Here is a 15,142-nt window from a genome sequence, read left to right on the forward strand (position 1 = left end):
CCGGATAGCGAGTGGGATGACGAGATGGCGGGGCCGAGCCATGCGTCGTTTGGAGGGGGGAGGATCGTGAAAAAGGCGAGGAGTAGAGCGAATAGTGATGATGAGGTACGTGTTTACGCAGACCAACAACCGTTTCCACCTGCCATGATCTTCCGCTGTTGCTCGGATGGCTGATTTATGGATTTCTTTCTTATGGGTTGTTCGATTTATTATCAATATGATGATGTGTGACGCCTAACTGAATGCAGGGCGACTCCTACGCCCGCCCCACATCCTTCGTCAATCCGCCGCCATCGCCTCCTCCTTCCCTAGGCGGATCAGCCCTCCCACACCCCCACCATCCACTCTCCCTCTCGCACGGCTCGCTCTCATCCCTCTCTTCCTCCCATCATCATCATCACCCACTCTCCGCCCCCGCCTTCGCCACCGGCGCCGCATTCAGCGCACTTTCGTCTATCGCGACGGATGAATTGTATGCGTTAGAGCGGGACGAAGCACTTAGGCGGGCGGAGTATGAGGCTAGACATCTCGAGGCGCTCAGGAGGGTCGAACAGCAGTCTGAGGTGATCAGATTGGGAAGTGGTGGCGGAGGGGATCGCGGGTTAGGAGGAATGAGCGCTGCGGGGCCGATGGGGATGGCGCTTGGTGGGCCCGGGGTTGGAGTTAGAGATAGGGACTGGGAAGCCAGAGAGCGAGACAGACACGCGGAGATGATGAGGTTGCACGGACGGATGTCGAAAAGCGCAGCTACGAGTCCCGTTTCGACGCCGTTCTTCCAGCCTGGCCCAGCGGCGTATACGAGCAAGAGGAATCATAGGCTCAGTATGGGCGAGGAGGGGTATTTTGCGGCTGCTGCGGCGGGTGGGGGTTGGGACCAGCAGGACCCGTATGGGGAGAGGGAGAGGGAGGAGGAAGATGAGGGTATTTATGTGAGGAGGGCGAGGAGGGCTAGTGGGTCTTGGGGAAATCCTGAGCCGCTTTCGATGCATCATTCACTCGCTGCGGCTGCTGCGTCGACCCTTGGGGGCGGCGCACACCCGCTCGATCCTCATCCGCCGGCACATATGCACGAGAGGGAGACCCATATCGCGCATCCCCGGGATCTGACGCATTCATCGAGGAGACATTCGCATGGACATATACATGCGTCGCATTCGAATACGAGGTCGCAGCCTTATCCGCCGCCGTCGTCTATCATCCCGAGACACGCTTCGTCGTCGACATTGGACGATCCGGCGTCGTTGGGTCTTCATCATCATCAAAGTCATGGTCATAATGGTATACATAGGGAGAACGACTCGCCGTCGCCGATTAGTACGGATGGTGATATGTCCGCACCGCATAATTCGCTTCATCCCACGACCTTCCGCGACTCGCATTCGCCGCATCATCCGTCCCATATTTCAGGTCATTCCACCGTTGGAGCGTATGGCGGTGGTGGAGGGCCAGGATCGACGTACTGGACGCCGAGTACGAGTCCGTTCCTTGGACCGTTGGGAGCGTTGAATATACATTCGACGCAGCCGAGCAGGGCGCCCAGTCCGATCGCGATGTTGCCGAGGAGTGTGAGCTCGATTAGTGTGCCTGCGCTGGGTAATGGGGGTGGGATGGGGGGTGGGGGGTTGGCGAGTCCGGTGGAAGAGGGGTATCCGGGTGGGGGGATGGGTGGTGGAACGGGAGGGATGGAGGCGGCGAGGAAGAGGAGGTCGATGGGCGATGAGTTGGATGCGTATGGGTGAGCTTTTCTTGGCCATTCGTCCATTTCACGAAATGTTCTGATTTTTATTTTGCTTTAGATCGTCATTCCAGCAACCGTTCTCGAACCAACGCTCGCTGAACGCCTTCTCTAACCCGCACTCGCACTCCGTCCAGACCCCACAACTCTCTTCTGGACCCTCGTCCAGCGGCTCCAGCCCAGGCTCATACCCGCACTCCATCATCTCTCAAGGCGGATACACGTCCGGACCCGGGGGAACACATCACCGCGGTGATGCCTCCCATCCGTTCTTCATCGGCGCTGGATCCGGTAGCGTCGACAGCTCGAGGGCTTCTTCGCCACCTCTGTGGACTCCCGCGAATCATCACCCTTCATCTACAGTTCATCACCTCGGTGGACCGGGGATGCACGGCGGAAGTGGAGGAGGAGGAGGCGGGAAAGGAACGATGGGTGCTCCGCCCGCACCACCGCCGCCTCCACCTCCCGGACCCCACTCCCAAGCGCACGCGCATCACCATCTCGCACATTCCGTAAGGTTGGCATTCGGGATGACGCCCATCCATCCCAATCCCAGTGCGCACCCCTCCTCATCCTCCCACCAGCACCCACAACACTCGCACTCGGCCGGCGCTTTACATCCGACGACGACGACGTCAGGCCCCGGCGTCCCACCCGCTCCCGTCCATTCTCATTCTCATCCACCACCCGGACCGCATCCACATGCGCAGTCGCCGGCCGGGAGAGCGTGGTCCTCTGGCGTGTCGACGCCCACGCGGGCCGCGTTCGGTGCTGGGTTGACGGCCAACGGTACTTCTAATAATGTTGGTGGAAGTCCTGGACACGCTGCGCAGGGTTCGAGTAGTTTGAGCATGCCGGTGAGTAGGGCTGGGTCGCCGCCGATCAAGTTGGCGCCGTTGAGGATATCGTCGCCTGCGCCTGTGGGCGCTCCGATGAGGCCGGGCGTTGAGAGGAGGGATAGTGGGAGTGGGAGTGGGGAGGGAGGACATGGGAGTGGGAGTGGGGGAGGGGGCGCGAGTCCCGTCGGTGAGCATCTCGTTTCGAAGGGTGTTGAGAATGCGGACGAGCCGATGGAGGATGTTAGGCAGGACGATGGGATGATGTTGATGGGTAATAACGGTGGTGGTGGTGGTGGCAATGGGAAGGTGGGCGAGTTGGCAGGGGTGGCGCCACTGACGGAGAGGGTGGCGTTGCCGGGTTTCAGTGAGATTGAGGCGGCGACAAGGGGTTCGGTGCCTGCGTGAACGGAACGAAGAAGTGAATGGCCCGTGTAAAAAAAATATGGTGGTGTTGCGATACTCGAGCTCGCCTTAATCTTTCCCCATCTTCCTCCTCCTTATCCAATTATCTCTCCGCTCTCTCCAGTGCAAGGTCCAAGTCCAATATTGAATATTCTATTTATGATACCATTCACGACAAATATAGACAACATCTTTCTCCTGCGTTTCTTTCTTCTTTCTCTTTCCTCTTTCTCGTGTCTCTGTTCTCTGCTTTGCTCTTTTCAGTAACGACATAGATTTTTCTCCATCCTCTCATCCCCCACTCTGTCTTCAATGTTCAATCAACATCCCATCTCACCACCTCACGTCCATTCTACATTCTTAGACTGTCCCAGTGTTTCAGTGTTTCAATGTGCCCTTGTTCTGCTGTCAACGTTTGTAGAAAGAAAGACTCGGTCCCCCTTTTTTTCCCGTTCGTGTCTTGCTTATGTGCCCAGGACACTTCCCCCCTTTTTTTTGACAGTTTTCTCCTTGTTCCTTGTTCATGCAACAGTGTCCGCGGCTTGTGCTTTTTTCGTTTCTCTGGCTGAGATTTTTACTACCTCACCTCTGCGTACAATCTAATGCTCCTCTCTCTCTGGCTTTGTTTGGACCGGTGTGCAGCCTCCTACATCCCACAGCCTCAGCCTAGACACTTACACGCCCGCCGTTGGGAGCTTCGGAACGCTTCATACACTGTACATAGAGTTCTGGAGCTCTATGCCGACATACTTTGCCCTGGTTCATACTTTCACTGTGTCTTAGTTTCGTTTCCTTTCGGGTTGATTTTTTTTTGTTCTTTGCTTGCTTGCTTGTTTGCATGCGTATAAACATATACACACGTCCATGTTTTTGTATATGGTGCTTTTGGCGAATTTTTAGCCACTCAGTGAAGTGGAAACCTGGTTCGAGCTGTACGATCGTGGATAAACGGTGCTAAGGCCTGTGTGGCCCAGTAAACGCCACACTCGTGGTCGGAGATAACCGATGGTATTCAAGCTCAGCCGGTTGGTTGATCGGTGTTACTGACGCGCATGGACCTTTGCAAGACCTTTGTACTTCTCTCCTTTGACTCTCAGCACCCCAGGAAGGCCTGCCTGCTCTCTGCCATATTGAAGGAATATATCCCCCGGCGCTTGTCGGACTCTAGGTATCTTCGTCAGGACTACCTACAAAGAGAGTAGCCCCAGCACTCAGGTCAGCCAGTGTTTAACGCCACCGTGACACGACACGCTTCAATGTCTTTAGAGCCTATCCCCAGCTTCAAGACCAGGTCAGCCCTTTCTACCTATTTCATATCCATGCTCTGGCGACTTACCTTGTATTTTATCCATAGAGAAGCATTTTGGAATGCTCGGACGCCAGAAATGTTACTGGAGGCAGGGAGCGACTCTCGACGTGTGCTCGAAGCTTGCGATGAAGAAATCGCTCTCGTGAAGGACTTTGTCTTGGGCCATTTTCGAAAGCATGAACTCAGGTACCCACTCCTGCGTTGATGGTATTCTTCCTTGAGTTTTGACACTTTCTTGCAGTTATCCCAGGGAAATGTATTGGAAACCGCTCGGTCTCTCTATGGTCCCGAAACAGTTCTACGGTCCTGAGACCGCCATCGCAGAGATCTTCATTCGAGACCTCTGTGAATATCGCAACGCGTCTCTTCCGGTCTCGTCTATTCCCTCTGAGCTCTTGTCTTGCATTTTCGGACATCTTCTTCCTGTCATCGGTCCGCGCCACTATCGTTCCACAGACGATGACATGTCAGAGCGCCACGACAAAACTAGGAATCAGATCGCCGACGCCACGCGAGATCTCATCTCTGCGACCCACGTCTGCCGTCGATGGCGTAACGTAGCATTGGCGAACCCAACTCTCTGGACGTTCTTGTGGCTGGATAATCGCTCATGGCTAAAGAGAATGGTTGAGCGCTCCAAGAATGCCCCTCTTATCATCATGCAGACACTGGATAGGTATCTCTCGCATGATTATATCCGCGATCTTTTACCATGCTTGTTCCGTAGACTGCAACCTCGCCGCCTCAGTTTACAGCTAGATCTGGGATTTCGCGCTCTCGACAACCTCATTTCGATTCCTACTATGCTGCTCCGACCAGCTCCGTCGCTAGAGATCCTAGAGATCGACGCTATGCATGGCGGTGTGCTCTCTGGAGATACTTGTTGCGCTTTCCGGAGCATTTTCTTGGGGGCCATGCACCGTCGTTACGGGAGTTATCAATCACAAATATATTCCTTCATACAAAGCTATGGGGCCTGCCCATCCTTGATAACCTGACCAGGCTGAGTCTGACCCTGACCCTCGATCAACTCCCGAACGATGACCTACGAAAGCCTGTCCCCTTTCTTAGTGTCCTCCATGCTCTCAAGAAGATGGATCAATTAAGGATCCTCGCCCTGACTATGTGGCCATCTCCTTGGCATGCACCCGAACCGTCCTTTTTTCTTTCAAACACTGAACATCATTTGGTGGATGTCGTCACTCTTCCCCATCTTTCATATCTTACTTTAGAAGGCCATCTCAAGGACGTTACGGCTTTGACGCGTCATCTCTGTCTTCCTCCAACAGCTTCTATTGCCTATGTTATTGGCTTGCACGGCGACACCCTCGACGATACCTTACTCTCTAGGCTTTCTGCTCTTATCCTTCCTACGACCGATGGCCCTCCCGTTGAGACGGTTGACATAGCCTTCGCTCGCAATACCGAACCCACCCCAGTGCACGAGATGAGCTTCACCATGCAGCTTTGGCACAATCAAGACGATGGGACCGTAACCATGGACGAATCGGGAAGAAGCAAACCTTCTTTCTCTGCCACCTTCATCATTACAGCACCACGACAACGCCCGGAAGACGCACCTGCTCCTTCTGTTGTCGAAAGTGTAACGGACGATCTTGTCTACGTGCTCGACACGGTTCTATCCCTTCTTCCTCTAGATTCAGTTGAAGAGCTTCGTTGCACTGCGATACCCAACATGTCTCAAGAAGCTGGAGCTGTTCTTTCGCTCAATATGTGCGCTTGTGCAACCATCTTGCCACACTTCTCGACATCAGTGGTGACTCTCGTCCTAGAAAATGGTGTTCATGGTTTCAATGGTCTTTTCGACGCCCTTGCATCGGACCGGACTCTTCTCCGACGTTTGATTACGATTCAGCTCGTCGAGTGGGAGTTCGCCGTTCTGCTTCATTCCTACACAGATCGCCAGAGGCATGCTTGGGGAGTGTTGAGCCTGTTCCAGGCCAACAAGCTGGCGGACGTACTCCGCGATGTGGCTTCGGATAGGGGTGTGAAACTCTTGGAGCTTTGCAAGTGCAATATTACCGAGTTCATTGGAGAAGAGTTCGAAGGTATCGCGGACAAGCTGGTTCTTACCGAATGTTTTGCGAACTTCGATTGATTATATATGCTTATCCTTCTCTCTATAGCCTCATTCAAATCCTTTGTTCGATTTGTGCAGGTACATTCTCTTAGATCGCTTTATACTATCTCAATATGTTACCTGATCCAACCCAAGTTAGCTGTATGATAATGGTAAGTGATATGCCTACATAGCTTTGCGTGTATGTACGTCATCCTCAAGCTAGTTTATTGAATCAGTTTCTCGAGGGTTGAGAATAGCCAGAATAGCTCACAGCGTCGTGCAAAGTAGGATATTTCGTTCGATGCCGGCTACTGATACCACTAGCTGAATCAGCATTTTACCAGCATTGGAACTTCTGTCAATTTCTCTGGCCTCGAAATGCTACGGATTCTAGGACTCGATTGAGCGATGATTGCTTCTAGGTGGCCCAAGAGAGGATCGGGAAGTATAGACACCAAGGGCACGCCTTCGTCTAGAATGTGTATTATAACTCGTAGGGACCTTAGGTGGAGAGCTTGCGACGCGAGGTGAAATGACTGGACATCGAGGAAAAATAGCTGGACGCTTGACCGGAGCTCACGATGCACCGTCTTCTTCAGGGTCAGTCTCACCCCAAGATTCACTCAAAGCTTTAACTGACGTGCCACGAGACTCCCACACAGATAGAAGGCAGGGTACGCATACCTATCTTCAACGTTTCAACACCCGGATCCAGCGCTCGAAGTTTCAAAGGAGTGGCTGTCGTTTTACCAATGTCAATGTTCACGAATCCCCAACTATAAATTACATGGCAACAAATGAACGCACATCACCTTACGGAAAAGTTGGCCACGGTACTAGTGTACGACGCGACTGCACGTCGAACGCGTGAAGGATTATGTCCTTCCTGCACAGGGTACAACCGCTTTTATGCTCCATTGGGTGTCTCTTCGGAGTTCACTATTTCCGGTCAAACGTCCAAATTCAAACTCCACCGGTGAATGTTGTGTCCGTCAGCTGCTAACCTTGCTTGATGGGATGATCCCAGCAGCGCTACAAAACTGGTGAACGCTGTCGCCGCAAGCTGTCAACCTTATCTGATGTTACCTTGCTTGAAAGGTCCTTCCAACCCCCGTAATTGCTCAGAATCGTCCCGGAAATAAACATGGTCAAACATCGGACTTATTTTGTGGCGGCAGTTAGTTTGTGGCGCGCGTTCGTCTCTTCTCTCATTGCTCTCAAAACCTTGCTTTCTTCCTTACTGCAGGCCTTCTGCTTGGCCCTAGGATAAGCAAAGCATTTCATCCGCTGAGAATGGGCCCGGACGGTGCTGATGCATGGTGTGTTGTGTACTATGTGCAGATCGAGCCCGCACTGATATAGCGTCCATAGCACCTTGATCCTGGCTGTTGTCTCTTCACCCTTCACTTTTGATCTTGGAATATCTGGTACCCATTTCAGAGTATTTCAGTTTGTGCTATCGCGAGCTACTGAAGACGTGATTGTGAGCGAACACTTTGGGTCGAAAGCGGCCATTCCGAGCAACGCTTTGCCAACGGAGTACGAGATCTGCCGGGATGCGCACGAAAACTAACCTGGTAAGCATCTACTTTGCCCTGAGAGATGGTACTTATCTACTCAAGGATGTTCTGACCCTGCCCGTTGTAACTTACCAGATGACAGACATCATAGCATCTAACGACAACCACCGGAGCTGCGCCCGCGGACTCATTTATGCTGTCTCAGTCTAGTGCGGGCTCCCTTCGATATTAAGTATTGTCTGACACAGTATCAACAACGCCATCCAGCAACGCGACGGCGGAATGAAGGTAGCGGCTGTAATTGTTGTTGGTTGCTAATTAGAATGTCTCCCGCGCGAGGGCAGCGGCACAGCGGAATGGCCGGGTGCTTGTGAGAGTACTTAGCTATTCGAAGATCTAAACTCGAGAATGCTCTTCAACGGGATGAAATACGATATATTTTGAAGAGCATTCGAACGAAGACAACGCAAACGGCGGGAGCCTAACATCATTTGACAAGCAAGGTGGCTGTTGCCGAAGGCAGCGCTCCCCGAGTAATTCCATCTGCGCTAATAAATGGACACAACAAGTGTAACCAGGTGGCCTGCGTCAAGAGTGTGTATTGCCGGGTGTGAAGAACCTAGCAAGCAAGGTAATCAGTCGAACTATGAGGGATGAGTTCATAAGGCGCCGTGTCAGAGTGGGAGAGCTCGGTATCAGTACCTTAGACGGCGCCTCGCGGAGTTATCTAATGGATCTTCGCGGGCATACTGGTGAGTCAGGACTAAGTTGAACCTTTCGTTTGCACGATCTGAATTTTTTTCTTACTTCAAAGTCAAATCCACCTCGCAAGATACCAGGAAGAACACCACGAGGCCATATTTTGGAGCGATATAAATTCAAGCATCCTTCATTCGGAAACCGACTTCTGGCGGAGGCTCCAAAGGTGAGCCGCTACAAATATGTCTTACTGCTTGGGTGTACTGTCTAACTAGTACTTACTATGTTTTTTTCTTCTTTCTATTGCTCGGCAAGACGCGAGTTGGCAACTTAAGAGTCGTCAACTTGGCCGGCGCTCGTATGTTACAGGTCCCTCTCCAGCGGCCAGTTTCTCTAATGCATCGTGTGAACGAACCTCTACCGAATTGTACTATCGCCACTGCGTTTCCTCCGATTTTGATAGTGCAGATACCATGTAAGCAGTACCCCCGCTGGTAAGTATCTGCTGTCTAACTTGAAACCCGCCGGTGTTTTCAACTCAGCTTCGCAATCGAAGCACCAAGTTGACATCCACTTCAGTTTGTATATATGCAGATCATTGGTTACCAATTGCAACTTTCTAGCAGCCGCCAAGGCACAGTTCCGACTGGGACTGAGTGCTACACGCAGCATGATCCTACTAAGCCGAAATATCTTAGCAGTTTCAGGCCACAGGTCTAACGAATGCTGAAGCCTGAGCGCCAAAAAGGGGATTGTATATATACTATGGTCTTCTCGCCGACAAGTTGACTGCAGTTGGCCTCCCTTCGAAGATGGAACTCTCTTCACTGCGACCATTTCCCGCATCCTTCGTTCTGCCCAATCTTGCCAATATCACCCGTCAAGCATTTAACCTGAAGTTAAATCCCCACTCCCAAAGTGCAAACAGTGCCATGAAGTCGTGGTTCAAAAGGTCTGCACGGTGAATTTTTTGATTATGACACAATTTGACACCACCTACTTCACAGTTTCCACGTCTATGATGAGCAGAAATCAAGGGAATTCCTCGAAGCGGGAAAATTTGATCTTTATGCCGCCCTCAGCTTTCCTGATGCTGATCTACAACATCTTGAAACTTGTCTTGCATTCTTCTTTTGGGCATTTTCGGTGAGTGTCTGTGACCATCTGGAAGGCTGGTCTCGTCGATAACCGCTGCTTCTATAGACCGATGATCTTTCCGACGAAGGCGATCTACAGTCTAAGCCGGAGGAAGTCCAAGTCGGTGTCGATATCTCAACCAGCGCTCTGTCTAGTCATGCACCCACATCCTTGGACTTTCCTTACGCGGCTATGCTCCAGAGGTTCGTGCTTTACGTTGTCTATGTCATATGTACCACGTAAGATCGGTATATCACTTCAGCCTGTTTAATCGTATCAAGACGACTGCGACCAAAGGTGCTTCCGAAAGGTGCATACTAATCTTATTGTCAATAAACTACGCTCACTCGACCACTAGGTTCATACAAGCATTCAAGGACTGGAGTTCATCGCAAGTTATGCAATCGCGAAATCGCTCCAAATTACTTTTGCCGTCTGTCGAAGACTTTATTCTGATGCGACGGAATACTATTGGTGCTGCCTTAGTAGAAGGTTCGCAGTCGTTCGCTTCATCCTTTAGTATCAATTCTGAGATCCAGATTCTAGCCATGATCGAATATTCATTGGACTTGGATCTTCCCGACTATGTATTTCGGGATCCGGTCGTAATTGCCATGTCTGAAGCAACAACAGACATCATGACTTGGCCTAACGTACGTGTCCTGCAACCATCTCGAAGGATTACCATCTCACTGTACCGGCCGTGATTAGGATTTGTGCTCGTTCAATGTTCGTTTTTCTGTGTTTATTACCCCCGCGTGGTGTACTCATCGTCAAATAGAAGGAGCAAGCGGACGGAGACTACCAAAATCTCGTTTGTTGCCTGATGGCTCAATACGACCTTGGACTCCAAGACGCTGTGGATCGTCTGGTCGGTATGATCTCGACGCGTGTGCGTGATTATATCACACTGAAGGAGCAGCTACCATTGTTTGGCGCCGAAGTGGATACAATGCTCAGAAAGTACCATGCTGCTTTGGAGCATTACGTCCAGGGAACGATCGTCTGGTATTATTCAAGCCCTAGTATGTCGCCCTTACCAGTAAACAGCCCATTGTGCGACGACTCATTACTTTGGAAAGGATACTTTCATGGCGAGCAAATTATCGAGAAAGAAAGCACGAGGATCATTTTGTTCTCGAAAGCCTCCAGCAAGGATTGCTCCTGAGAATCATAGAGAGCATTGCAAGATCAACAACAAGAAACACCATAGTCAATCATCTGCCTCCTGTCGAAGTTCTATACCTAGGTTCTATATTCCGTGCTAGCACATATTGAGTCTTCTTCCGATATTCAACACCGTTGACACACCTACCGATCTTCATATATGTGATACTCAGATGTTTTCCCATCATTATACATCAGCACTAGAGTGTCCTTGTGCCACTCGAGGAGCTGTAGAGCAGCAGCCGTTTGATGAAGAGACTGTAATCAGCCAAGAGTCACCAATCATGAAGGACAACACAAAACTTCTTCTATGTAATTCCTCTCATGCGGAAAACCCAGAATAATACACTTCATGAGAGAATGAGGACGCAAATGCAGGAGCAGAACCACCACAACGGGAGCTACTCCAGCATAGCCGATCTTGTTGATTGGATCGCTACCATTGCATTGTAACCGCGGAATGACCCACCCGGGCAAGAACAAGTTGTTCTCAAAGTAGTATATTTCAAACACATGGTTCTCAGTCGAGGGAAAATGGACGTACCACGCCAAGCCAAAGAAAATCACTGTAGAGGCTCTGTTCGTGGGATAGCCAAAAGATAATTCAGACGACTCACAATATGGTTAAATCAAAGGCAGCGTGAATAATACAATATCAAGGAGTCACCCATCATGAGTGTTCCACGCTGCCTGCATGAAATTTGTCTCACTACAATGATCGATAGCAAGAGATGTCAATGATCCTTTCTCCTCTGCCCCCAAAAAAGAGCGGACATACCAGACGGCGATCTGCTATGATCAGAGGGATTCCGCCAGCCTTGAGGAAATTTCATTTTTTTCATGCATCCCGATTTGACCACTCAGTTGCACTTGGAAGTTGGAGCGCCCGATAAACCAAATAAATTGTTTCAAAAACAAGAAATGACCCAGCAAATTTATCCAACCATGTACAGATGATATAATCATGAACCCAGACATAATAGAGCGTAGCGTACGCTCCTAGCTCTTCGGATTTAAGAGCCGGGACTGAAAACCAAAAATCATCAGCACATAACGGCAGAATTGTATGGGATAGGTGCTTACACGGGGGGTACGGAGGTCTCGGGACCCGGGATGGTCTCAAGGGTGGGGAAGGGAGTCGCCTGGCACTATTTGGGAAGGATAGGTGAGTACGAATAAGAGCATTCGGATGAAACTATGAGGCGTACAGCCTGCTGAATATCCCTGCGGGAGAACGTGGCGGGGAACATGGCCTGGCCTCTGAAGGGAGGGGGAACGGGGACGACCTATGTATGGAGCGAGATGTGGGTAATAGTTAGAAGCCGGCCCGGTCCAAGACTTAAAGCAACAGGATGAACGTACATCAGAGCAGTCTACAAGGTTTCTCTGGCCGAGGACTTCGAGCTTGGCCATGGCGGCCTTGAATTGCGTCTGCATGCGAGTCTGGTCGTTGATCATGGCCTGCCAAAGACAGGCGGTCCTTGGGTCTGAGGTCATCATTAATATTGTCAACATGGCGGTACAATTGGAGTAAGGACATACCACGGGCGAGTTCGAAGTCACTCTGAAGACGCATCTCTCCGGGAATGGGGGACAATACTTCACCGGACTGGGAGCCGTTTCTGGATGGCATAAAATATGAGCACAAAATCAAAGTTATAGGCGAGAGATGAAGGCTTACCCTGGGAACAGCGTACCAACCAACAAGGTCTCAACGAAGATCTGTGTGTCGAAGGTGAAGGGTGTCCTAGAGGTAGTGTTCTGGTCAGTAACATGCAATACATCAGCATGCGCCACCAGTACTCACGAGTCGAAGGGAGTTCCAGGGATTGTCACATCAACGACATCGGCAGCAGCAACAGTGTGAGACGACAGAAGAGCGACAATCTCGTCTGGGGCGAAGCCAGCATCTGCGAACCTCTCAATGATAGCGTCGACGGAGTCTAGAAAATCATACTGTAAGAATAAAATACAGAAACAACGAGACTACAGAAACATACCGGTGGGTTCGGGGACAGTGAGATCGGGAGCGGGTGCCTTGGGGGGAGGGCGCCCGAAGAAGAATTCGAGCTGAGGAGCACCAGGGCAGTTCGCAGTACCGACCGCGGCAGCGAGGTGGACGAAGTCACCTGGGGAGAGGTTGGTTGTCTGGAACACCGGGAACTGGCCGGCGACGATGTCGTCAATACCACCGTTGGCGTCTGTAAAGACCGTTACGTGAGCTCAAACTGAAGAAAGATGTGCGATATTCGATAACCTACGGAATTGCAGCTCGGTGTCGTTGAAAGCTAAGATGGAACCATCAGCACCTCCACCCTTGCCGCCGTGGATCGAGAACCCGATGGCATCGTGGAAGGAGAGGCGGAGAGCAGAGTGCGCCTGCCAACGAGAACGATAGTCAGCATGAAGATTTCTCGATAAGCCCAGGGAATATGGCATTACCTCTTCACCACATTGAGCACCGTCGAACAAGTTCTCTTGTAGGTTTGCAACGACGGGGAACAACTCTGTTGCGACAACATCAGAATAGTTGGTGGGGATAGAATGAAGCCGACTCACGACAACAGACAGCGTTGGATGTGACGTTTCCGTCAGCACACCTAATCTTCCTGGGTGGAGCAGCCGCGACGAACTGGGCGGCGCCGAAGACAAGAGCGATGAGAGTTGAGAGTTGAGCGAAAGCCATTGAAGTACCGAGTGGAGACTGGAGTGTCTTATCGAACTTCAGCTCGCAGCGGGCTAGTCTTTATAGCTCTCGAGCAATAGAAAGTACTCCAATAGCGCGCTGAGCATTGAACAATAATGATCTTGGCGTCCAGTTATGTGCTAAAACCCGAGACTTCTCACAAAGAATCCTATGATATTGCCATAGCGTGGATGAAAATGGGACGTCAATCCAGCCAAGAGCGAATCGTAGAAGAAGACTTCGCACTACCCAACCGTTGGGACCCAGGGTGGAAGGGTAGAGGAAGAGGTAAACCCGTTCCATCACCGATGTGTGGAACTCTAGTGGCGTTGTTGATAGATGAAGACAAAGTTCGTGAGAGGTCGGATGCGGCGAATGACGGGAGCGCAAAACAGCACGAGAACGAGGACCCCGCTGTGTGGCGCAGAGCGATGCTCTAGGGAGTGCACTTGCAAATATGGCTGACTTGTGGAGGAAATGGAACGCATTACTCACGCATCCGCATTGAAAGGCTGGTGGCCATGAGACTGTCGATGTTGGAAAAACTCTATATCGGGGACAGAACGAAGGTCAACCAATGAGAGACCCGCGCACAGGCTGAACGGCTGGAGCATCGATCGGAAAATTGACAATTCCAACAGGTTTGTGTTCCATTTACTGTACCCGTGGAGATTGCGAGAGCAATGGTCTGGTCTCCCTCTCTCGGATTATTGGGCAGTGAGGATACCATCAACCTACCGTGAATTTCGGGGCGAGTGTGAGAGAGAAAAGACTACATGGTAGAGGAAAACAGAACGCAGGCTCCATCTAGTCGTTCCCTGTCGTCGGGTCATCTGTACTGAAAATAGGTGAGTAAATTTCAACATCAAATCGCGACCTCGCAAATGGTCCAGATACGTCTCGTGGGTATTGACTCCGGTCAGCTTGGACTCGAACAACCCAGCCATTACAGATGCACGTCTTCAACGAGAGCTTTTGGTGTCCATGCAAGGCAGATACAGCAATCTGAAGAAAGCGGTGAAGCTTGTGGTTCGTGAGAGCATATATTGCCCGTGATTCAGGTTGCCGGTTTACTCACTGTAACCTCCACGACCTGTTCTGTTTCGGCTGCTGTTAGCACCTGGTATGATATGGGAAGTAATATGGTTACAATTCTGTGCGCCCATATGTTCCCGGTTGCACTGGTAGCAGTTGTGAGTGACGACTCGCCCGGGATCGACTTATATTAGTAAATCCAAAATCAAGCATTGGTGCGTTATCGCCAAGAAACAACGCCAAGAGTACACATTCAAAATATATCGAGCACCGTTACCTCCAAGGCAACTTTCTTCGACCCAATCAGTAGAAATAAGGGAAAATTATGGCGGAGGAGGCAGCGAGTGGTGGTGGTTGCGGTCCAAAAGGAAGCAGGCCCGGTTTCTGCCGAGATTTCGTTGACGTGGGTTACGTCATTGAATATTGAATGGTTCAAACCGAACTTTTATCCGCCACTTGCCCAAAGGCCAACGTCCAACATCGATATCCATAGTTCAACCTCCTGCTAATCCACACTACTTAGTAGCAAT

At 51.0% G+C, this 15,142-nt stretch overlaps 5 protein-coding genes across 5 annotated transcripts; 3 read left to right on the forward strand and 2 right to left on the reverse strand.

Annotated features, from left to right (window-relative positions):
• Positions 1-24: 24 nt before the first annotated feature.
• STEHIDRAFT_134486 (uncharacterized protein) lies at positions 25-2,979 on the forward strand (the record flags this gene model as incomplete). The annotated part of the gene is made up of 3 exons (XM_007309251.1): positions 25-105; positions 249-1,735; positions 1,797-2,979. 3 exons carry the CDS (start codon positions 25-27, stop codon positions 2,977-2,979), a joined length of 2,751 nt encoding a protein of 916 aa, XP_007309313.1.
• Positions 2,980-4,232: 1,253 nt separating this feature from the next.
• On the forward strand, positions 4,233-6,404 carry STEHIDRAFT_161671 (uncharacterized protein; the record flags this gene model as incomplete). The annotated part of the gene is made up of 4 exons (XM_007309252.1): positions 4,233-4,267; positions 4,331-4,471; positions 4,536-5,146; positions 5,518-6,404. 4 exons carry the CDS (start codon positions 4,233-4,235, stop codon positions 6,402-6,404), a joined length of 1,674 nt encoding a protein of 557 aa, XP_007309314.1.
• A 2,995-nt stretch (positions 6,405-9,399) lies between these two features.
• STEHIDRAFT_161672 (terpenoid synthase) lies at positions 9,400-10,892 on the forward strand (the record flags this gene model as incomplete). Its single annotated transcript, XM_007309253.1, has 9 exons — positions 9,400-9,539; positions 9,595-9,733; positions 9,791-9,927; positions 9,987-10,034; positions 10,083-10,216; positions 10,271-10,377; positions 10,436-10,453; positions 10,506-10,749; positions 10,807-10,892. 9 exons carry the CDS (start codon positions 9,400-9,402, stop codon positions 10,890-10,892), a joined length of 1,053 nt encoding a protein of 350 aa, XP_007309315.1.
• Positions 10,893-11,904: 1,012 nt separating this feature from the next.
• On the reverse strand, positions 11,905-13,676 carry Short-MNP2 (manganese peroxidase; the record flags this gene model as incomplete). The annotated part of the gene is made up of 11 exons (XM_007309254.1): positions 13,451-13,676; positions 13,334-13,398; positions 13,153-13,270; positions 12,892-13,092; positions 12,699-12,834; positions 12,573-12,638; positions 12,434-12,513; positions 12,254-12,378; positions 12,100-12,177; positions 11,975-12,039; positions 11,905-11,917 (listed from the first exon to the last, which is right to left on the reverse strand). The coding sequence occupies exons 1-11, from the start codon at positions 13,575-13,577 to the stop codon at positions 11,905-11,907; spliced, it is 1,074 nt and encodes a 357-aa protein (XP_007309316.1). The 5' UTR covers positions 13,578-13,676.
• A 374-nt stretch (positions 13,677-14,050) lies between these two features.
• STEHIDRAFT_149899 (uncharacterized protein) lies at positions 14,051-14,929 on the reverse strand. Its single transcript, XM_007309255.1, has 3 exons — positions 14,728-14,929; positions 14,656-14,675; positions 14,051-14,585 (listed from the first exon to the last, which is right to left on the reverse strand). Exon 3 carries the CDS (start codon positions 14,522-14,524, stop codon positions 14,312-14,314), a length of 213 nt encoding a protein of 70 aa, XP_007309317.1. The 5' UTR covers positions 14,525-14,585; positions 14,656-14,675; positions 14,728-14,929; the 3' UTR covers positions 14,051-14,311.
• Positions 14,930-15,142: the final 213 nt, after the last annotated feature.

This window comes from Stereum hirsutum (genome assembly GCF_000264905.1).
Source record: "Stereum hirsutum FP-91666 SS1 unplaced genomic scaffold STEHIscaffold_17, whole genome shotgun sequence".
NCBI lineage: Eukaryota > Fungi > Basidiomycota > Agaricomycetes > Russulales > Stereaceae > Stereum > Stereum hirsutum.